A 22,248-nucleotide genomic window follows, 5' to 3' on the forward strand; every position below is an offset into this window, starting at 1 on the left:
AGCCTGAGTGTCTGATGTCTGTGGAGAGCTCTGCAGCTCACCCTGCAGTCGTAACTGGGGGGCTGGCCCCAGAGAGCCGGCTCCTGACTTCACCTCTGGGGCCAGCCGGCAGCCCTGCCTTCCAGCCTAATCCTTCCTGAGCCCAACCTGGCCCCCAGGCCCCGGGGGAGGGAGTGGAGGTGTCCAGGGGCTGGGGAGCCCATGCGCGCCTGCCCGTCTCTCTAGTGGAGTCCAGGTGGCACACACAGGCTGGGACGCCTCCCTGGATGGCCCTCAGCCCTGGCCCCTCCATACTCAGGGGTCTCAAGCTTGCTGGCAGTCTCCCTGAGCTGGAAGCTGGGTACTGGGGTTCAGGGTGCAGGCAGTAATGGGCCCAAAACTGCAGGCCCAGACCTCCCCTAGCCTTTCCAGCAAGTGGGGAAGCCCAGCCCCCAAGGATCAGGCTCCCTGCCAGAGGGCATGAAAAAGGGGGTCGCCATGGCTCCTCGGCTGCCACTGCCCTCCATCCCCTAGCCCTTTGCATGGAGATGGAGGGGGGGAGACCCCAGGACTACTCTCCCCCAGCAGAACCTGAGCCAGGCCCAGGGGCTGGTGCTCTCCCCAGAGAAGCAGAAGACCTGGGTGCCTCTTGGGGCCGGGGCCCTCCCTGCCACTCTTCAGACGTGTGGGGGTGCCAGGCTGCTCTGTGCAGGGTGGAGGCCAGGGGAGCAGCACCCAGCCCTGTATGGATGGGGCTGGGCACGGTGGCCCAAGAGGCGGCTGGGTAGGCAGCGGGCGCTGTCTCCTGACCACACTGGACCCAGCCCTCTGCAGCTCCTGGAGGGCTGTGGCTGGCGGCGCCACACACCCCGCTTCAACAGGGACTGGCCCCCCTGGTCAGTCTGCCCAGCAGGTGAACCTCCCTGTGTGCAGCCTGCCCTGCCCACCTGGAGGCCAGCCCTCGGCAGCTGCCCGTCCTGTCCAGCATGCCGCTGCTGGCCCTGGCTGCCCCCCACCCCCATGTGCCAGTCCCCGCAGCCCTGGGCAGGGGCGCCTGCCTCTGGGGGTTTCGGGAGATGCTTTCCTTACTTTGTCTGTGTCCAGAGACAACGCCATACCTGGCTCGTGGCCCCCCCTTAAGGACCCCCAAAACCACACCAGGCCGACAGCAGAAGCCGGGACCCTCTCCCCAGCTCAAGAGCCGTAACTGCAGCAGGATGGGCCAGTCCAGCACTCGGGCAGCGCAGCCCCTGGGGGGCCCAGGCGGCCTGCAGGTGGCGCCCTCGGCACAGAGGCCTGGCCCCGGTCCACACCCCAGCCCAGCCGGGCCAGGGGAGCCAGTTCCACCCAGCAACACACCTCACTTTGGCCTTGGGGCCTGGGCCTCACCCTCCTGCGCCCGTCTAGCTCCTGTGTGGGGGCTCCGCGGTGAGGTGGCATTGGGTCAGAGGGGCCATGCCAGGGCTCCCTGCATATCCCCATGCACGGCCCCGAACCCGGTGAGCACAGAGGCGCCCAGAGGGCTCCCAGGAGGCTGTGTCCCAGCTGGCCAGCTGGCCCAGGAACCACCCCTGGGCATTCCTAGAGCCCATCTTCCGGTCATGGTGGGGGCGACCGGTCTAGTGGCCGAGCAGCCCTTTCTGTCCCTTTGGCTGTCAGGGACACCTGGTGGCAGCAGGGCCTAACCTCAGACAGCCTCTCCCCCAAGGCCCCCCCAGGGAAGTGGGAGGCTCCCCACAGTCTGAGAAAGAAGGGGGTCCGCAGGCCCGGGGCTCCACGCTTGTCAGAAGGCACAGGACGCTGCACCCTGATGGGGGCCAGCACGTTTCCAGGTTGGCTCCAGGCCTGGAAGACTGCTGTGTGGAGCTTTGGGGCCCTCAGTGGGGTGCCCCTGCGAGGACCCTGGGGCTCCCTGCGGTCCTAAGGGCCCCTCAGAGCGGCCCAGGAGGTGGCAGCGGCTGAGAAGCCCCCTGGCTGGCAGAGCCCCAGTTCTGATCCGGGCTTCCCTACCCAGGCATGGGGAGGCCTGGAGACCATGTGGGCCCGGACGGGGGCTGCAAGGAAACCCCATCCTAACCCCCAGCAGGGGCCTGCAGGCAGCTGAGGGCTGGCGGCCCTGGGTGGGCGTCCACAGGCTCGGTGGCGGCGGCAGCCAGGCAGCCCGCCCAGCACACAGCACGGGCCCCACCAGAGCGCGGGCAGCAGAGGCCCAGTCAGGACTGAAAGCCACATCAAGAGAAACGTCCCGACGGGGGAGGGAAGGCAGGCGGGCCCACAGCCTCCCGGCCGGCCAGCAGAGCTCAGGCCGAGCAGACTGCACAAGAAGCTGAAATGCTGAAGCGGAGAACGGAGGGCAAGTCCAGCGTGTCTCTGGCCACTGGTCCAGCTCTGCTGCCCCCTCCAGGCAGGTCGGCTCACTGCCACTTCAGAAGCCCCAAGGCAGGAACCCCTACCGCTGCTCTGTTCCCCAGGGGCTCCCCAGGGGCGGGGCCGGCTATGGGCTGCCGGCAGCCGCAGAGGCCCCGGGGGGCTTCCTGGAGGGAGAGGCAGGACTCGGCAGCCGCTCAGAAGCCTCTGCCTCCGTCCAGACCCAGACCCTGGGGGTGCCTGTGGGGCCCGGTCTACCTGTGACGTGAGCACACCGGCCTGGGGGCCTGGGGCCGGACACCAGCCAGCAGCCGCAGTCCCCTCAGGAGCTCAGCTGAGACCCAGCCTTGTTCTGCCTGGGACTTCAGGCCCCCACCTGCCAAGGGGCCCCCAAATCAAGGTGGGCAGCCTGGCGCAGCATGTGCTTGGGGTGGGGAGCCCCGGGCGCCCGCCCCGACCCGCCTGGCAGAGCCTGTGCACCCCGGCTCCCATGGAGGCGGCCTGGGGTGCGTGAGCCACGTCCACGGGAGAGGTCCCCTCGGAGGGCAGTGTGGGGGCTGTGACGGAGACGAGGACCACACGCCCCGCCCTTCAGGGACAGTTTAACAAAGCGGGTGACGTCGTGCAAAGCGGGTGACGTCGTGGGTGCCCGGGGGAGGCCCCCCAGCGCACAGTGGCCCTCGGAGACCACGCCAGACCTGGAGCCAGAAGAGCCACAGGCCGAGCGGGCGCTGGCAGCCACCGTGGCGCAGACCGTCCGCGAGGACAGCTCAGACTCTAGAGACCCGAGTACAAAACATTTAAAAAATATCGCTGAGACATAGCAGGGCCCCAGCACACCAGCGTCCGACGTGGACCCGGGGACACGACGCGGGACACGCGGGTGCCAAGCCAGTGGGGCGCCCGGCGGGAGCTGGAGGCTCAGGCCCCCACCAGGACGCCAGCCACGTGCTCCAGCTCCCCCAGGTCCGGCTGGCAGCCGCAGCCGGGAGGCGAGGGGGTGACAGCGGCGAAGGCCTCCAGCCCTTCACCGAGCCCCGCGGTGCCGCCGGCCACCCCCGTCAGCACGGCGTCCAGGCCATAGTAGGCAGCGTCCACGTCTGAGAACAGCTCCCCCACTGAGCTGGGGCTTTTACTCCCCAGGGTTTCCAATATCTGGTCCAGCGACTTCTGGAAGCTTCCTCTGCTTTCTCGAGGGCTGTCCACCTCCTGGAGGCTGCTGGGCAGGTCCCTCGGAGCCAGGTCCTGCTCGTGGCCGGGTCCTTCCCGCCCCGGGCGACACAGGAGGTCTGTGGACAACAGGCGGTCGGGGAGCGCTCGACCGGTGCTGGGGGGAGCCCCCGGCCACCCCATGCCGTCGCGGGCCATCTCCTCCCGAATCTGCCGGACCGTGTTGGCGATGAGAACGGAGCGGCACAGACTCGGCTCCGCCAGCATGTGGCACAGCTGAAGCTTGACCAGAGACATGTCCAGGAGCGACTGCCGTTGCAGGCCATAGGCCAGGGCGCCTCCCGCCTCGCCCTCGCGGTCCCGGTACTTCCTCTTCAGCCCTCGTGCCAGCATCGCGTCGCTGGAACCCAGGAAGACGCCGTTAGTGCCCGGCCCGGCGGACACCCCCATGCCACCTCCCTCCGCCCACTGTTGGCTCGATGGGAGTAGCCGACAGCCAGGCGACGGAGGTCCCGCCGGGCCCCAGGCACTTGGCCCCCGTCGCCCCGCCAGGCTCAGCGCGGGTGATGGAGGGGAGGGACCAAGCCTAGCCTCACCCGCACCGGGCTGACCCCTGCCCCATACAGCCGGTCCCCACGGCATTCCCGGGGCACCTCCCATCCCAGCCGGGGCACCGTCCCACGTGCCAGCACAGCCTCAGTCCAGAGGCCTGCCAGGTGGCGGGCGCCCTCCGGCAAGGCCCGCAGGAGACCCCCGGGGGAGGGAGAGCACACGCGCCCGCCAGGGTCTCAGCCCCGGAGTGCTCTGCGCCTTCACGGCACCGTCTCCGCTTGTAAACAAACCCGAGGCCAGGGCAACCGAGCCGGGCACTGCGGGCCTCCTGGGGGCCCAGTCCCACTGCTCACCTTGCTCCAGCGGACGCCATGGCGGCACCACCGGGCGTGGGCAAGTCCACACAGACTGTGGTCCCGAAGTGGCCCTGAGGGCCGCTGAGCAGAGGGGGACACAGACCCATTAGGAGGCCTGGTCTGAGGCGGTGCCCTGCAGCCCGTGACCCCCAGCACAGGCCTAGCGGGGCCCCAGATGGGCTCTCAATAAGTTTTTGGGTCTTGGGGCCCTGCTGTCCACAGAGGACAGGGGTCCATCCCACACCCAGGCCGACCCTCTGATGCCTACTTGGCACAGCGCCAACTTGGGGGGCCAAGGCAGTGCAGGTACCGCCTGGTCCCAGCAGTCCCCGGTCTGGACAGTGGGACCAGCACAGACCCGGCACTGCCCAGACCTGACCACCACGTGAGACCACTGCCAAGCACCCCAGCACCTTGCCGGCGGCCACCCTGGGCCCGCTGCACCAGGCCCCAGTGAGTGGCCACGGCCAGCAGGCCCGAGCTGCAGCTGAGGGGCAGCCACTGCCCGCCCCCACTGCCCGAAGCAGGCTGCAGCCCACCCGGTCCCCAGACCAACCGCGCTGTCTAGAAAAAGGCCACGGCTGGCCGAGCTTTCTTCTCAACTTTGGTTGTAAAGGGAGGGAGGCTGAGCGCGGGAGCAGCCTCTGTAGGAAGGTGCAGGCCCCGTCCGCACACGCAGGGGTGCCTGGCTCCTGCGGGCTTGAAAGGGCCTTCCCTCTGCCCCGCCGTCCTGGCGCCATCCCGGGTGCACCGCCCTCCCGGTGCCTGGCGCCAGGAGAGGGAGGCAGGAGGCCTCTCCCGGGAAACTGTCCCACAGCACGCTTCCCTGCTGGTCCTATTGGGGACAGTCGGCTTCAGGAACGTCCAGCTCAGGGGTCCCTGGCAGCTTGTGTCTGCCACTCGCCCACACCTGCACCGGCCGGCTCCCCCTCTTGCCCACGCCTACCCTGATGTCAGCCTCCACTGGCCAGGGCGCTGGGCCAGACGGCACGCCAGCTTCGGTGCCCAGGTGGGCACCTGCTCCCCGCCAAGCCGACGGAGAAGCAGGCCACCGAGCGGGCAGGGAAGGCGCAGCGAGAGGGACTTCGCGCTCCTCAAAGCAATTCAAACCAGGACACAGGGACGGCGGCGCGCCCCATGGCTGGGGGCAGCTGCTGCGGCGCCGGGCGCCCCAAGCCAGGGCTGCAGGCGGTGTCCTGCCGGCGCCGGTCTTGCGAGGCGGCCCCGCGACCCCAGCGGCCCGGCAGCGCGCCCCGCGCGGCGAGGAGCAGAGGTGGGGAGGGCGACGCCCGCCCGGGCCCGGACAGCCGGGCGCGGGCGCGGGCGCGGGGGCGGGGGCGGGGGCCGGCCGGGGCTCCCCGCCGAGGGCCGCCCGGGGCGGCTGCGCGGACCTGTTCTAGCCACAGGCTCGGGAGACCCGACGCCCCGAGAAGCGGCCTCGCCACGCGGGGGGCGGCAGGAAGCGTTTCCCCGCGCGCGGGAGCGGCGGCGGGACCCCGGCCCGGGCCGCAGAGCGGGGGTCCCCCGGCCGCCCCCCCAGCCCGGCCCCCCGCCCCGGCCCGCGCCCACAACCCCCCGCCGGCCGCGGGCGCCGCTCACCTGGCCGCCGCCCCCGGGCCCACCTGGCCGCCCGCGCCGCCGCCGTGGGAGGGGCCGCGGGCGGGCGGGGCCTCCGGGCGCCCACAAAGGGTCTCCGGGCGCCGCCGCGGGTTGGCCGAGCGCGGGGGGCGGGGCCTCCGATTCAAACCGGGGGCGGGGCCTCTGCGCGGTTCCCGCGCCGCCGCGCGGGCCGTTGGAGACGCGCTCGCCCAGCTCCCAGGGCTCCCCGCGCGGCCCCAGCGCGCCTGCGCCAGCCGCCCGGAGCCGGGCCGTGGGCGGGGCCAGGCCGTGGGCGGGCCCGGGCCGAGTAGTGGGCGGGGCGGGGCCGTGGCGGGGCCGGGCCGCGGGCGGGGCGGGCGAGAGGTGAAGATGATCCGTTTTCATCGGAGAGTCTCAAAGAGCGTCCCGGCGCCGTTTCGCGCGCCTGCGGCCCGCGCACCCCGGCCGGGTGGGGACGGCCCGGCGCGCAGGGGCACGCGTGGCGGCGGCGGCCGCAGGGGCGGGCGGGGAGCCCGCGACGACCGCGGGGCTGGCGGGGGCGGGGCCGGCGGGGCGGGGCCGAGGGCCGGCGGGGGCGGGGCGGGGCCGGCGGGGCGGGGCGGGGGCGGGGCCGAGGGCCGCCCGCTGTCCGGGAGGGGAGGCCCGGGAAGGCCCGCGCCGAGCGCCAGGTCCCGGGCGGCGGCCCCCGGGCGGGCAGCGCCCAGCGAGGGCGGGAGAGCGCCGCCCGCGGACGGAGGCCGGCCAGGCCGCGGCGGGCGGGGCCGCCAGGGCGGCGGGGGGCGGGGCGGCCGTGGAGACCCGCCCGGCCGTCAGGGCTCCAGACGACCGCGCGGTCGGAGAGCCCCGGGCCGGGCCCGCGGAGAAGCCGCCGGAGAGGCGCCGACCCCGCGGTCCCCGGGCGCGGCCTCTGCGGCGCCTCCGGGCTCCCGCCACCCGCCAGCAGGCAGCGCCGGGCGAGCCGCGACCCGCCTACCCCGGGAGGGCGGGCGGGGAGACGAGGCTCGCGGGCTCCAGAGGGGCAGCAGCGACGTCCACGAGCGCAGCGGCCAGGCCGGCGCGGTCTCTCGCGGGCACCCGGCCTCCTCTGCGGGCCCACCCCTGCGCCGCGCCAGGGGGCTCCCTCGGCCCGGGGGGCGCGGAGGGGGCGTGGGGGGCTCGCCGAGCGGGGGCACCCGTCCTCTCGCCCACTGTCCGCGCCCACGTGCCCCCTGGCTTCCCCGGGGGACCCTCTGCCCCGCGGCCCAGCAACTGCTCCACCGGCGGGCCCCGCCGGCCCGCCCCTCCGCCTGCCTACCAGGGGCTGCGCCGGCCTCCCGTGCCCGAGCCGCCCCACAGCGGCCCACGGCCCCTGCCGCGCTGGACGCGGCTCGTCGGCGCTGCCCCGGGGGATGGCGAAGGCGGAACCCGAACGCGTCCCCCTGGGTCAGGCGCGAGGAGGCCGCGGCCTCGGGCCAGAGGCCGGGCAAGTGGACGGGCAGCGCGCGGAGGCGGCGCGCAGGCACAGCGGCAGCCGGGACCCCGGGGCTGCTCGCGCTCCGGAGGCCCGTGGGCGCGCGAGGCGGGCAAGGAGGCGGCACCCCGGCCAGCCTCGCAGGAGCCGGCCTGAGGGTGGCCGCTGGGGCCGGAGGCGGCGGGAGCCCTCGCTGCGCCGAGCAGACGCCACGCGGCCTCCGAGATCACGCTTTCCGCAGAAAAGTTCTACTTGGGGGGCAGGTTTCTGCTTCCCTACAGCGGCTCCCCAAGGCCAAGGTGCGCCCCCGCCGGTTTCCCTGGCGGCCCCTCTCCGGGGACGCGCGCTCCTGCCACGGCCCCTCCCAGGGCCGGCGCCCTCCAGAGGCTTTCACCCCCAGTTCGCAGAAAAGCCCCAGCACTAACCCCACACTGAGGGCTCCAGCTCGGGCTTAATCCCAGGGGGGCCTCCCGGGAGGCGCAGCGGGTTGCGGCAGCGTGTGGAGCGTCCGCAGCCTCTGCAGCGCGGGTTCGATCCCGGCCAGGGAGATGCCACAGGGCGCAGCAGTGGGTTTCAGTGGATCCGCCTGTTCTGCTCCCCACTCTGCCTCTGGGGAGAGGCACCCCCGCGGCTCCGGCCTGCACCCTGTTCTTGTATAAATAAATCTTAAAAAAAAAAAGAAAAAAAAAGAACTGCAGGGGCCACAGCTCGGTCCATCTGAAGCCCCAGATTGAGCAAGGTCACTGTGTACTGACCATGGGAGTCACCCCAAGAGGGAGTGAACGAAAGTTACTGCCGAACCCCAAAAGCAGCAGCACGGAGGACACGCCCAGGGACCCGCAGGCGCGCCGGGAAGGATCGGGTCGGGCAGGCGTCCCGGTCGGCGACGGCAGGCCTATGGGAAGGGCAGCGGAGCCCAGGCGGGCAGCGGAGGGCCAGGCAGGGGTGGTCAGCGCCCTGGGGTGGCGCCTGGGCTCGGGCCCGCCGTTCCACACCCCCCCGCCCCCGGGGAAGCTCGGTCACCCCGGCCCCTTCTTGCACTTCCAGACTCACCGCCACGGGCCGACCAGCTCTTTCCGGAGGCGCCGCCGGAGGCGCGCGGGCCCGCGGAAGGCGGGGAGCGGCCCCTCTTGGCTCCTGCTCTGACTTTCTGCGACGGGTTCGCAGCGGCGGGAGCAGGGGCGTTTTCACCCTTGGTTGTGGCAGTTGCGCCTCAGAGTCCTTTTATATAACAGTGCACTTCCGGGATTGTGGAAGGGACCAATCAGGGGCTGTGGGCTGATGGGCAACTGGTCCAATCAGCCCCAGGATTGAAAAATGGTCCAATCAGGCTTGTGAGCGGGACACCCTGCGAGCGGATATAAGCCAGACCAGGCGGGCGTTGAGGCAGATGCCGCCCGCCGAGAAAAGCCGCGCGCGGCGTCCAGCCGCGCCCCGGGGGAGGGGAGGCGCCGGGGGACTTGGCCACAGCCCCGGCCGGGGTCTCTGGCGTTGCCTGAGAGGAGCCCAGCCGGGCCTGGCGCCCCGAAGAGCTGCTGCTGGTGCCGCCCAGCGACCCCCGGGAGCTGCGGCCACTGGGTGTCCAGACGCCGCCCCTGGGGACCAGGGGAGGCCGCCACACTGGCCAGTGCTGCCCAGCGCTCCTGGGGGCCAGCGGCGACCGCCCCTACGCTGCCCGGGTGAGGCCGCCGCCGCCCGGTGTGGCCGCGCGGGCCCTCTGCCGCCCGGCCTGCAGGCGCGCCCCAGGGTGCTGGGCCTGGCCGCCGCCGGCGGCTCTGTCCCCGGCGTCGACCCTCCCGGCCGTGGCCTCGCGCGGCCTCCCCGCGGCTTCGTTTCCTCCTCCCGCCCCAGGCCTGCCCGGCGCCCGAGCTCGGCCTTCCCCGCAGGCGCCGCGGGGGCCCTGGGGCGGGCGCTCGGCCGGCGGGGCCTGCGGGTGGAGCCAGCCGCCTCCGGGGCCGCCACTGCGGCCCGACTCACCGGTCGGCGCCCGGGAGCTGCCCCAGTTACTCACCGGCCGCCGCAAGCGTCGTCGCCCGAGCGGGGCCTCGGCAGGGCCGGCCTCCCCGTGTCCGCCGCCCGGCGGTTGCGGCAGTTTCTCCTCAGAGCCCCTTTATGTAGCCGCGCACTTCCGGCATCGTGGAACGGACCAATCCTCTGCGAGCTGTGAGCTGATAGGTGCTCAATGGTCCAATCAGCCGCAGGATTGAAACGCGGTCCAATCAAGCCAACGTGGGGGGGCACCTGAGAGGGGATATAAGCCCCGGGGGCGGGGTGGGGGGACCCTGCTCCTGGCCCCCACGAAGAAAGCAGCAGCCCTGGGGCCCGGGCCTCCGTCCTGTCTCGGCCCCACGGGCCCGCAGCCGGCGGGGCGCACAGCGCGGCTGCTGCCGGCGGCGCCCGCGGGTGTCCCGACACGGCCCGGGGCGCGGGCGTCCCTGCCGGCCGGCGGCATCGCCGAGGCTCCCGGGGCAGCGGCCGCGCGGGCTCGCGGGCTCGGGCCTCCTGCTGGGAGACACCGGGAGGCCGGCCCTGGAGCCCGCGGCCCGGCATGCTGGGGGCCCGCCCGTGCTGGCTCGGCCTCAGGCCCGCTCGGCGCCGCGCCCCGCGGCCCTCGGTGCTGGCGTCGGGCCTCTCGGGCTCCTGGCGGCTCTCGGGCGGGCGGGGGCGGCCGCCGCGTCCCATCCGCCTCCTGCCCCGACCGCACCGCCCGCCTCAGAAGCCGGCCCTGCCCAGGCGGCCGCCGCGAGCGCCTGAGGTGCGCTGGGCGCCCAGGCGGGAGCGCGGGCCCGCGGGCTGGGCGTCGGCCGGACGGCTGAGCCCGGTGTGCCCCGCGGGCGCCCCCCGCGCCCCCCGCGCCCCTGCCTGTCCTGCCTCGGCCCTTAGCGCGGGGCGAGGGCGGCGCCCCTCCCCGCCCTGCGGCCTGCCCCCAGCACCCCACCCCCGAGGGGCTCCCTGGCCCCGCGCCCTGATGCCGCCGCTGTCCCTGCCCCAGGTTTCCCGGCGCTGCGGCCGCCCGTCCCCGCTGCGGGGACAGGCCTGGGCCCTCCTGTCCGCCAGGCCCAGCGTGCTGCCGGGGGAAGATGCTGGGTGGCCCCGACAGCTGGGGCGCCGCGGGGCAGCGGGTCCTGCGCAGGGGCAGGCACGGGCCCCTGCAGGGCTGCCCCTCCCACCAGCGGCGGAACCAGACGCCCAGGCCGGGTGGGCCCGGTGCGGGGGCCGCGGTGCTGAGGCCACACTGGCCGTCGGGGAGAAGAGTGGGGAGGGGGCACCGGCCCCAGGCACCCGCACCCCCTCCCTGCCAGCCCCGGGCAGCATCCCTGGTGTCCCTCGTGCTGGCCGGGCCCCGGCCCCTCGGCAGCCCTCTGCCAGGGGAAACATCAAGCGTCCCCCCTGCCCCCCGAAAGCCCCACACTGTCCCCAGAACCCCTGCCCTTCACTTCCCCACCCAGGACACCGTTCCGGCGAGAAGGCTCACCCCGGCCGGGCCCTCCAGGACGTGGCGGGGACGCCGGGAAAGGCAAAGCCTCTCTCCGGGAGGGAAGGTGGGGCTGGCGCCTGCGTCTGTGCTTTTATTTCTTACTCATGAGCTTGTCCCGCGCGCGCCTTCTCAGCGGCTCGCTGAGCAAAACCCTGCAGAAGGGAGCACGTCGTTCAGCGCGGCGGGGCAAGGCGCACACGCCAAGGGGGCTCCCCGGGGCCCCACGGCCTGGGAGGGCCAGGGAAGCACTGGGGTGCAGGGTCAGCTCCCCACCCACCTGCTCAGGGAGGTGTCTCTGGCCCTGGGGGAGGGGGTGGGGAGCGGCCCGGAGCTGCCTTCACAGGGTCGAGGGTCTCTGGGGGCCCTTCCCCTCGGCCACCAGGCCGCCCAGGGTGGTCTCTGTCCTCCTCGGCGAGGGCTGAAGGCCGAGGGGCTGCCCAGTCCAGGCCGTGCTGGAGGAACAAGCTGTGGTCCGGGCTCCTCAGCAAATCCAGCGTGGGCGTGGGGCCTCGTGGGCAGAGGGCACCTGCAGACCTGCTTGGCCCAGGGCGCCCCTCCCGGCCGGGCTCCCCCAGGTCCTGCAGCCACACACACGCTCCCGGGCCCAGGGGTGTGGCTCATCAGGGCTCCTCGTGCAGGGCGCTCAGGGAGGGCCCCATGCCCTGCTGGGCCCCCGGGGGGTGCACGGCCGTGGGGAAGGTGCCACTGTTGGTGGGCAGCGTGGGCAACCGCGGTTCCTCTGAGTCCCTGGAAGCCGCGAGCCAGGTGGAGTCAGCCCTGATGTGCCAGTGGCTCCAGCTGAGGTGTCTGAGGTCCTCCCGCAGCCTGAGGTCCATGGCCAGCAAGTAGATGATGGGGTCGGCCACACTGTGGACCGTGCACAGGCACAGGAAGACCACGGAGGGTGTGTAGAAGAAGTCACGCTCCAGCAGGCACAGGGCAGTCGTGTTGCCCTTGTGGCTGGAGAAGGCGGCCGCCCTGATCAGCAGCACCAGGTGGTAGGGCGTGAAGCAGGCCAGGAAGATGGCCACGACGGCCGTGAGCAGGCGCTTTATCCGGGCCTTCTGGGCGGCGCTCAAGCCCATGCACTGCCTGATGCTCTTGAAGACCTGCCAGTTGGCGTAGGCGATGATGAACAGCGGCACAACGAAGCCGCAGGTGAAGCGCGAGTAGTAGTAGATGGCGGTCGTTTCGTTGACCAGCACCGGCTCGAAGCAGGTCGTGTTCGTTGTGACCTTGAACACCGGCGAGAAAACGGCACCGACCGAGACGAAGACCCCGGCAGAGACGAGGATGGCCACCTTCGGGTGGCGGCGTGCGCGGCTCTGCAGCGGGTACACCACTGCCACGAAGCGGTCGCAGGAGATGCAGCACAGGAAGAGGATGCTGATGTAGATGTTGCAGAAGAAGATGTAGGCGGTAACCTTGCAGGCCCTGTCGCCCAGGCCCCAGCGGTGGTTGTCCCGGATGTACATGATCCAGAGCGGCAGGGTGCTGGCGTACAGCAGCTCGCACAGCGCCAGGCAGAACAGGTAGATGGCCAGCACGTTGCCCTGCAGCGCCTGCAGCAGCGTCAGCCACGCCGTCACGCAGTTGGCTGGCAGCGCCAGCGTGCACACGGAGCTGTACAAGACCATCAGGATCACCTTGCTGCTGTTGTAGGGCATCTGGCACGGCTCCCCGTTGGCGGTCTCGAGCCCTGCAGGACAGAGTGAGGACGAGAGCGAGGTCCCTGGAACCGCCGGCCTGGAAGAGACTGGACGGTGCTAGGAAGGGATACGGCTTGCGGTAACCAGCCAGGACACACCCGCCACTGGGTTTCTAAAAGCGACCCCGAGATGGCTGCCCTCTAGCCCGCTGGTGGCCCTGTGGACGCAGGACACCAGCTGTGCCACCCGGAGCACCCGTGACGCGCTGACGTCTTCGGACGCATCCCGCTTTGCTGCAAGCGCGGCCTCCCTGCAGGTGGGGCGGGCACTCTCCTGTGCGCCTTCAACACGCAGGGCCGGCGGCCGCCTCCCCCGCGGGGCACAGCCGCAGCCTGACCCCAACCAGCAATTACTGAGGAACACAGTCACCAGCCCCAGTGGCGGTGGACTGTCCACCTCTTGTCATTTTCTCGAGGTTTGCTTCATACGTTTGAAGCTACTGTTGATTGACACATACGAGTTTAAAACCGCTATTTTCCAGTGAAACGCCCTTGCGTCCTGCCGTCTGAGGCAACATCCGCGCCCCCCCCAGAGCACAACCTGCCCCAGACGCTGTTAACACAGGAGGTCACGCATGAGGGGAGCTCAGGCCGCAGGAGAGCGACTGGCGCCATTGACGAGCGGACAGCAGGACGCAGAGGAGACCACGGCTCGTCCAGGCTGACTCCGCAATGACCAGGGTCCTGACGGGTGGGGGGAGGAGGCTGAAGGGCCGGGCCGGGGCTTGCTGGGGGCTGGACAAGACACCGGGCTGCGGGGCGGGGCAGGGCAGGGGCCGGGCGGCCTGTCACTCCTGTTCTTCCACCCCAGTCACGGGGCCGTCTGGACCTGCGGCTGCTCCACGGGTTTCTTTTGGGTTTTTCCCAACTCATTTGTGTCAAGACACCGCCGCTCCTTCAGGCCCGCCTGCGTCGCCCGCACTTGTGACGCTGCCCCCCAGGGCACCGCGACCACCCACGCCTGCTGTCCCGGGAGCCCCGGGGGAGGGCTCGGCCGCGCTGAGGGAGGGGGCGGGAGGTGGCGAGGGTCTCGGGCCACTGGGGTGCCTCCGGGGGCCCTGAGCCCCGCGGTCCCCTCGGCCTGGGCCTGGGCTTCCCAGCGTGCCAGGACCTGGAGCCGGCTCTGCCCAGGCTCTCGCCGGAGCCCCTGGGGGTTGTCTCCGGGTCTGTTTTTATTTTGAGAATTATGCTTTTGGACACTCGGTTTTGGGGGGATCGTGAGGCAAAGTGCATTGGCAAAGCGCCCAGGCTCCCTCGCGAAGGGCAACGCCACGAGGCGGGCTCACCTTCCATGCCGTGGCGTGTCAGGGCCTCCCGGTTCCGCGAGTCTGTCCCCGGGTCCAGAGCCACCTGCGGGAAGAGCGAGATGAGCTGTTTTGGGGAGCTGGAGCAGGACGGCGGCGAGTGCCGGTAGGGGGAGCCCCAGCTGGTCAGGCTGAGCCTCCGTCCTGTGGACACAGCAGGCCCGGACTAGGCCGGGGCGCGGCTCTTGCTTTGAGGGGAACAGGCGCCACCGTCCGGGCTGCCCATCCAGGCTTCTGGGGGTGGCTGAGCCTCGACGGGGGTGACAAAGGAGGGACAGCTGCAGCCCGGCCCGGGGGACCCCAGGCAGCCTCTGCCTCCAGCATCAGACAGACGGGCGGACTTAGGAACCCCCCAAAGTCCCCCAGCTGACTGGATGCCCCCCCCACGCCCCCACCTCGCCCTGGCCCGGGGAGCTCGCCTTCCTGGGCCACAGCTGGCTCCTTGCTCCCTCGCACGCCCAGAGCTCAGGGGCGCTGTGTGCCCTGCTCACACGCGGGGAGCCCCAGCAGTGCCCGCCCCGCCCCTGGCCTGGCCGAGGGGTCCTAACCAGGCGCTTCCCGGGGTGAAGCAGCCGCCAACGTCCTGGCCTGCGAGCGCCCCCCGCTCTCTACCCGGAGACGCCCCCGCAGACAGCACGACCCGCCGGGTGCTGGCTCTGCCCCTTCCCTCCGCCCCCTCCGCCCTGACCCCTGGGAGGCCTGGGGCAGGCCTGGAGGTGCCCGGAGCAGAACCTGCGCCCACTCTCCTGCAGGCAGGCCTGCGTCTGGGCAGAGGGACCCCGCCACCCGTGCCCCTCCTTGGCAGGCAGAGAACCTGGGGCTGTGGGCTGCCCGGCCCCACCCCGAGCCGCCAGCCGCCTCTCCCAGCACTGCGTGCCCCTGCAGAAGGGCCTTCAGGGACCACCGCGCTGCCCTCCCGTCCCGGGCCGGGCCCTGCAAGCGGGGCGGGCGGCCCCTGGGGCGAGGAGAAGGCCCGGGCCTGGCCGCCAGGGGGAAGCTGCCGGGACCCTGACATGGGCGGGCCCAGCATGAGATCCAGACCCAACACCCCGGGTGGGGCGAGGGAGCCCCTGTGCAGGGCCCTGGGGGGCAGGCTGCGGGGATGCCCCTACCGGGAGCGTGGAGGGCCCCCTGGCCTCCCCTGCTGCTTTCCAACATCAGCGGTCACCTTGGCTTTTGGAAAGATGGGGGGATGACCCCTCCCGGGGGTACAACCTGCTCCCCCAGAGCCACGGGCGCGGGGTGTCTGGAGAGCACTTCAGCAAGAGCGGGGGACGCGGGGCTGCCAGGCTGGTGGCTGCACCCATGGGCCCGGGGGCTGAGGCCCAGAGGCGGCCGCACAGAGGGGAGGCAGGTGGGGGCTGGGGCCCCGAGAGAACCTGCAGCCACCCCCGGCCCAGGACCAAACTGCCCAGCTGGGGGCCCAGGCGGGGGCCCATGACCTCCAGGAGGACCCGGCAGCCCTGGTCCTGTGTCATGGCAGCCGCAGGCCAGACGCCGCCCCACCCACTCACAGCCGCAGACCCGCTCCCCACCCTACCGCCCCACTTCTGCTTCCTCCAGGCCCCCCTCCCTGCTCCCTCCCAGCCTGCCCCTGCCCCCGGCACCGGCCCACGTTCCCAGTCCCCGAGTACCCTAGGGTGCCGTTCCCAGTCCCCGAGTACCCTAGGGTGCCGGCGAGGACGCGTGGGGCAGCGCGTGAGCCTCCCGTCAGGCCAGGCGGCCGCCCGTGAGCCTGGGGCCCCATGGCCTGTCCTGGGGGGCTGCGCACCCAGGGAAGGCTGTGCCGGGCGGTGCAGGCGGGCCCGGGTCCTCTCTGGCTCCCAGGGAGGGGGGTCGGAGGGCGGGCGCCTGACGAGGGCTGCCAGTCCCGTCCCGTGGGGGTCTGGGCCCGGAAGCGCCAGGTGCTGGCACTGGACTCTGGCAGCAGCCGCCCCAGGCAGTCTGGGCCTCTGCTCAGGACCTGCGGGGATGGGGGGGGCAGGCGTGCTCAGCATGCGGTTCTGAGGGCCCCACCCGCCCGCAGGGAGCACTGCGCCTCCCGCCGCCTCACTGACCCTCAAGGCTGCCCCACGCGCCAGACGCTCTGGGCAGGGGGCCGCTGCGCCCTCTCACCCACGTGGAGCCCCGGATCCTGGGGGCATCGAGGGGAGGCGCGGGGTGGGTGCGGCTGAGCGGCTCTGTGCCCTGCAGGTGGGGGCTGGCGGTCCAGCGCCAGGGAGTCAAGGCCCAGGCCCCGTGTGTGCTTTCTCTGCCGTCCACGTGCGCCGCACGCCCGCCGAGGGTGCATCCCCCCGTCCTGCAGGTGCAGGGAGTCTGCCGAGCACAGACCCCTGAGGGAGCCCCTGCCCACAGCCCTGCTCCCCACACCCTCTGTCCACCTGGCCCTGCTCAGGCCCCAGCCACCCACTGCCCAGACAGGCCCTGGAGAGCGGCACCGGGGCCTCGGCACCCTGACACCCCGAGATCAGCCACAGCACGGGGCAGCTGGGGTCCCGATCAGTCCAGGCTGGACTCTCCAGTCCCTGGGGCCAGCAGCCAGGCCAGAGAACTTTCCAGAAGTCTCAGGGTGGTCGCGCCTCCAGGGGAACAGCAGAAGCCTGGTGTCCACCACCAGCCCCGGCCCCCCAGTGGACACCCAGCAGCCCGCGCACCGGCCACACTCACAGTCGCAGCCACCGGCTTCCCCTCCGCAGGCCTGCAGCGCCTTCAGGAAGTGGCTGGGTCCACGCGCTTCTCGACAACCCCCACCCCCGCCCCAGGCCGACAGAGGGGAGGAGCCCGGAAGGCCAGGGCGGCTGTCACCTGTGACTCTGCATCGAGAGTCTAGTGCTGTTGCCCAACCGCAGGAGGTGGGGGCCGGGCACCAGGAGAAGCAGGACCCCCGGTGGGGCAACCGGCTCCTCCCTGGGGCCTGGCCCGGCTGCCTCCGGGCAGGATGGCACAGAGCAGGGGTGCCCAGGTGCTGCCAGGGAGCTGAGCCCCCCACCCTGCACCCTGCAGCCCCTGCCCTGTGCCTGATACCCCTGGGGTGGGCCCCCCACCTCCTCCTGGGGGTTGTGCCCTGCTGGGGACACAGGCTCCACCCCCGCCTCTGAGCTGGGGCATGTGTGGGGATCCCCCTCAGGGTCTCCACAGTCCTCAGCCTGGGCGCAGGTGCCCTCCTGGGTTGCTGGCCCCGGCTGGACTAGCCTGGATCCAAGGGGGAGAGGCCACCGGCTCGCAGCCCCACCTCACCCAGCCCTGTCCAACAGCTGGTCCTGGGCTTGGGGTGAGCCAGAGGAACCATGGGGGCTCCCACAGCTCCCCACATGGCCTGACCGGCCCTGGTTCTTTCAGCCCAGGGACAGGGAGGGGCCCCAACACCTCTGGGGGGACAGTGCCTGGCACTGAGCAGGGGCAGGAGCGACGGGAGCCAGGCCGCTACGGTCCTGGGTGTCCCCCCAGCCTGCGGAGGGCCTCACTGTCCCGGACACCCGCCCCCCAGCTCCACTGGAGCCCGCCGCACTGGCTGCCTCCCCTAGCACCTGCCAAGCACTGCCACGGCATCCCCGCCTCCAGGGCCAGGCTGGCTCCGGTGAGCGAGGCTGCAGGGCTGGTCCTCACCCTCTGGGGCAGCGGCTCTGTGGCTTCAGGCCCAGGCCAGGCTGCCCGGCCGGCCCCAGCTCTGCCAGTCACCCCCTGCTCTCCACTGCTGCCCGGGCCAGCAGGCCCCTCCCCACCCAGCCTCCGGCAGGGGTGGAGCTGAGGGAGTGGGTCTGCCTCCCCCTCCTGGGCATCCCTGCCCCCCAGAGACGGTCCTGGAAGGGGGTGGGGCTGCAGGCCTGGGGTCCTGGAAACCCCTATGACAAGGTCCAGGGACCCTCAGAGGTGGTGGCTTGTCTGTGGTCCCCCGCTTCCTAGGGCAGGTGCCGTGACCCCAAAAGTCTTCCGCATCGCCCCAGGCCACGCTCACCGCTTCTTGACGGAAACTGCTCATCACTTAAACATCCAGCATTGAGGCTCCCCTGCTTTCAGGTGGGGCATGTGCTCCTGGATCCTGGGGTGAAGGCCGGGCACCTGCTGCAGGGCCCATGCACAGCCAGGCCGGCTGCTCCCGGCCCCAGCCCTTCCAGAACCCCACCTCCACCCCCGGCACCCCCCACCCCACCCTCCTCCCCACCCTGCACACGGGGGCCTGGCGGGCCACAGCCACGTGCCGGCCACGGCCACAGGCTCCGGGCCTCGGAGCCCGCGGTCTGCGTGTGGCCAAGTCCCAGGGCCACCCCGCCCCAGGGCTCTCAGTGCTGCCTGGCGGCCAGGTGCGCCCAGCCCTGTGCCCGTCCTGCCAAGCAGACCCCGCAGCCTCACCCCTCGCCGTGACCTGTCCCCCCTGGCCCATGTCCGGCGTGTGTCCTCGGGTTCGCCGCACCTTAGGGGTGTCGGGTGTCCCTCCTCCCGGCTGGGTGGTCACACACACGTGGACGGCCCCGCGCTGCCGCCCCCCCGCCCAGCGGGAGGGTGGACACTGCTGTGAGCCGTCAGCCAGCGGGCTGGGACGGGACGCGGGGGCCCAGCGCAGAGCAGCCCAGTGACGTGGCCCTCGTGTATTCTCGAGGCCACTCCAGTGGGCCCCTGCTCCGTGGGGGTGTCCATGTGGCCTGGCTCTTTACACGGTGACCAGGGAGGCCGTGTCTTGGATCACGGATGCTGGGCCTGGCGGCCTGGGACGCGGTCTCCCGCCGGCCCTGCCCCCTCCCGCGACCCACTGCGGGGCCGTGAGCACAGCCGGCCGGGGGAGGGGAGGCAGGACCTCCCCGCAGGCAGGGCGCTGTCGAGAAGTCCCGGGTGCCTCCAGAAGGGGACTTTTGGGGCAGTTTTGAGAGAGGAGGGGGCGGAATTTCGAGAAGTGTCGTCCCGGATTGCGGTGATTCTGAAACCGGGCCCCTGCCCTCGAGTTCCTCTGACACCCTGAGTGGAGTCAGGTACCGTCTGGCCAGGACTCCCAGGGCCGCCCAGCGTGGGCCTGTGCCCAGGGGAGGGCACCACATGGCGCCGTGTGTGCACCTGGGGCCGGTGGGTGAGGGCCACAGACGGGCCAGGACGAAATGGGCCCCCATGATGAGAAGGGGCCCCAGGGGTTGGTCTGGGAAGAGGAGGGAGAACTCCGGGGGCCTGAGTAGGAGGCTGGACTCGGGAGGAGTGACCGGCAGGAACGGGCACCTGGGCCTCGGGGCGGAAGAGTGGGGGCTCCCGGCCCCTGACTGGCCCTGGACACACCCTGCCCTTCCTTGGCAGAAGGTGCCCCCCAGGTACAGCAGGTGCGCACTGGCCTTCCAGGAGACCCACAGCACTTCCAGGGATGCCAGGGCCCTGGGGTGCTTGGGGCCCCATGTTCAGCTGCCCCTGGTGGGGCACTGGAGGGTGAGGGTCGCCCTGGCCCTGCCCCAGAGAGTCCTGACCCGGTGGGCACTGGCCCCCATGGGCCTTGGTGCCAAAGGGCCCCGGAAGCTGGCCCATGGAGGACACCAGGGGCCTCCTCGGCCAGGCGCCACGGGGGCAGAGCCGCCTGGGAAGGGCCACAACGGAGCGGCCGGCCTGGGCTGCGCACCCAGACGGGACGCGTCCCAGAAGCAGGGGTGCCACCTCGGGTCCAGCGCGGGTCCCCAGACCAGCCACCTGCGCTGAGACGAGGCCTGGGCCACCGGCCTAGCCCCCGTGGGCGCGGCCGCATGGGGAGCCCTGTCTGCGCTTGTCGGGGTGGGGGCGGCCCAAAAGGACGCTGGGCAGCAGGCCCCTGGCCGCTGGATGGCCATTCGCCACGTGGCCAGAAGGTCCGCAGAGGGCGACAAGGGAACAGGAGGACGGTGTCGGGGATGCGGGATAGGCAGAGACCTGCGATCCCGAAAGCACCCCCGGAGACAGGTCGGGGACCCATGGCTTTGTCTGGGGGTCACAGCCGGAGGCTACAGGTTCATGTCCCCCGAGGCCACGGCCCGGCTGAAGGCCAAAGCTCCTGCCGCAGAGACAGGAGACAGGCGGCTCCGAGAGGCGCTGGGGAGGGTTGGCTGCCCGTGTGGTCTCCCCCGGACCGTCCCTGGCCTCCCCCGAGGGACACCAGCAGCTGACCTGCAGCCCGGGGCACGTGCACACCCGCCGTGGGAGGGAGGAGGCGAGGCCAGGTCAGGCCCCCGCTGTCCTGCTCCTGGGGGCCCCGCCCTCCCGAGTGTGGACCTGCGCCCTGTGCCCCCCCCGCGGCTCCTCAGCACCCGCTCGCGCCTGGAGGGCCCTTGGCGGCAGGACAGGGGCTACGGCCAGGCCACCAGACCTCCCCCAGGGACGCCGCCGCCCGCCGCGAGGTGGAGCCTGAAGCCAGGGACCCCAGGGCTGCTCCCCTTCTCCTTTTCCAGTTTTACCATCGACAGAGGTCGCGCACCCCGCCCTTCCGCCTCTGGGAACCCCATGACCCGCCCACAGTGACTCTTCAAGGAGTGGGGCTCCAGGCCAGGTCCCCGCCCCGGGCGTCGCCCCAGGGGACATGCAGCACCTCAGAAGACCTGGGCTTTGCCGTGAGGGCGGACAGCAGGCCAGTGCAGGCCCCTCGGCCCGCGGGCGCCCGTCCTGCCACAGAGCCTGGCAGGCCCCGCTGCCCTCACAGCGAGGGGTGAACAGTGGCCAGAGAAGGGGCTGGCCCTGCGGCAGCAGCCCCCCTCTAGCCGCTGGTGGCCAGGGCGGGAGAGCTCCGGGGGTGCCTGCGGGCGGCACCTGCCCCTCGCCTGTGTGTGAAAGCAGAAGTGACGAGGGAACGTGGCGCTGGGGGTTCGCTTCGCCCCAACCCCCGTGGAACCGGAGACCATGGCCGCGTGGAAAAACACCGGCTGACATGGCCCTGACAGGAAACCAGAGGCTTCCTCTGCAGGTTGTGGGGCTCCAGCTCCGCTCACTCAGCAGTGGGGCGCGGCCTGGGCCAGGCGACAGAGGGTGTGCGGTCAGCGCCGGGGCCACCGCCCAGGGCAGGGCAGGGCGCGGGCACGGGAGCCAGGGGACTTGGAGGCCGGCCAGAGCAGGCGGGCGGACAGGCCGGGGACGGCACATGAGGGGTGCGTGCACGGGACCTGTGCATGCGAGGCCGCCCACAGTTTGGACCAGGCAGCAGCTGCCCACTTCCTGCCCAAGCTGTTACCTCCTGGGTTGGGGCGCCCCCCCCCCATGGAGGGTGCAGCCCACACCTGCCCGGACGCGCCACGTGCCTCCAGCCCCTGGAGGCCCCTCACAGGGCATGACCAGCAGGGCTGCACGCACAGCTCACACGCGTGTGCGAGGGGCAGGGAGCCCGGCACACATGCACACACGCAGACACTGGCCCTCGGGCGCCGCACGCCTGCTCCCGGCTTGGAGCCCTGGGCCACCTTCTGCATGTGGCCCGTGCAGGCCGCCTGGCCCCTCTGGGCAGGCCTGGGGCAGGTGGGCTGAGGGCAGGAACAGAGGTGGATACCTGAGGGCACCGGGTAGCCAGCCGGGAAGAGTGCGGAGGGGCCTGGCACCCTGGGTGATAGAGAGGGGGCTGCATGCAGCGGGGACCCCACTCGGAGCCTCAGCCTGTCTTAGTCTGGGGCTTCCTCCCCCCAGAGCCCACCCGGGCCTGGCCCTCGTCCCTCCCCCGGCCGGCCTGGCTGGGAGGAGGGGGTGTAACTCCCTCAGCCGCTGGGGCGCTTGAGCTCCCCGTGAGTGTTAGGTGGGGCTTCTGCCTCTGCAAGGCCATGGGAGGAGTCCAGGGTGGGGGGTTCCCCGCCTGTCTCTGCCCCGACTGTGACCTCGGTTCTGGCTTCCCGAGCCCAAGCAGAGCCGCTCCCTCCCCGGATTTCATGGCCTCCAGGCTCAACAGCGGCGCCGACTCTGTCACGCACCCTCCGAGCCTGGAGACACGGCCGGGCGGGCGGGGCCAGCCCCGGGCAGGCTCCGGTGTGTGTTCTTACAGGGCCTTGGGCAGCCGCTGGTTTGCTACATGTAAGTTCCCGTCATCTGCAGACAGATCCTTGCGCTTCTTCCTTCCAGGTTTGGCAAAATAATCCTGCAGGGTGTGGGGCTGGAGGCTGAGGAGAGACTGGCCAGCACTCCACACCTGCCCCCCGCAGGGGGGCCAGTTGCCCGGCCGCCCCTAGGGAGCCATGAGCAAGGGCTGGGCTTCCGGGTGCAGGGGCCGCCCCCCAATCGCAGCCCCCCCTCCGCCGTGGCTGCCTGGCGGTGGGTCTCTGGTGGAGCCTCGCACCCTGGGTCCGGCTCAGCGGCCCATTGCCGCCCATGGG

The 22,248-nt window shown here is 72.1% G+C and overlaps 2 protein-coding genes across 8 annotated transcripts; both read right to left on the bottom strand.

Annotated features, from left to right (window-relative positions):
• Window positions 1–2,817: 2,817 nt before the first annotated feature.
• CDCA4 (cell division cycle associated 4) lies at window positions 2,818–8,659 on the bottom strand. 7 transcript variants are annotated; one of them, XM_054692833.1, is made up of 3 exons: window positions 8,527–8,659; window positions 4,422–4,505; window positions 2,818–3,916 (listed from the first exon to the last, which is right to left on the bottom strand). In XM_054692833.1, exons 2-3 carry the CDS (start codon window positions 4,439–4,441, stop codon window positions 3,268–3,270), a joined length of 669 nt encoding a protein of 222 aa, XP_054548808.1. In that variant the 5' UTR covers window positions 4,442–4,505; window positions 8,527–8,659; the 3' UTR covers window positions 2,818–3,267. The 7 variants fall into 7 exon arrangements, with proteins under 7 accessions (XP_054548808.1, XP_037357933.1, XP_037357934.1 ...); XM_037502036.2 differs by lacking the exon at window positions 8,527–8,659 and adding an exon at window positions 7,899–7,923; XM_037502037.2 differs by lacking the exon at window positions 8,527–8,659 and adding an exon at window positions 6,024–6,046.
• A 2,912-nt stretch (window positions 8,660–11,571) lies between these two features.
• Window positions 11,572–12,700, bottom strand: GPR132 (G protein-coupled receptor 132). Its single transcript, XM_037501869.1, has one exon. The coding sequence runs from the start codon at window positions 12,616–12,618 to the stop codon at window positions 11,572–11,574; it is 1,047 nt and encodes a 348-aa protein (XP_037357766.1). The 5' UTR covers window positions 12,619–12,700.
• Between the last annotated feature and the right edge of the window lie 9,548 nt (window positions 12,701–22,248).

This window comes from Talpa occidentalis, unplaced genomic scaffold, assembly GCF_014898055.3.
Source record: "Talpa occidentalis isolate TD23 unplaced genomic scaffold, MPIMG_talOcc4v2.1 talOcc4.11, whole genome shotgun sequence".
In the NCBI taxonomy this organism is placed as follows: domain Eukaryota; kingdom Metazoa; phylum Chordata; class Mammalia; order Eulipotyphla; family Talpidae; genus Talpa; species Talpa occidentalis.

Excerpts from the sequence above, each read along its gene's own strand:
- CDCA4 (XM_037502033.2), bottom strand. The coding sequence starts at position 5,164 with ATGGCGCCAGGACGGCGGGGCAGAGGGAAGGCCCTTTCAAGCCCGCAG. Across the intron at positions 3,917-4,421 it reads ATGGCGTCCGCTGGAGCAAG|CGACGCGATGCTGGCACGAG; the intron begins GTGAGCAGTGGG and ends CCTGGGTTCCAG.
- GPR132 (XM_037501869.1), bottom strand. The coding sequence starts at position 12,618 with ATGCCCTACAACAGCAGCAAGGTGATCCTGATGGTCTTGTACAGCTCC.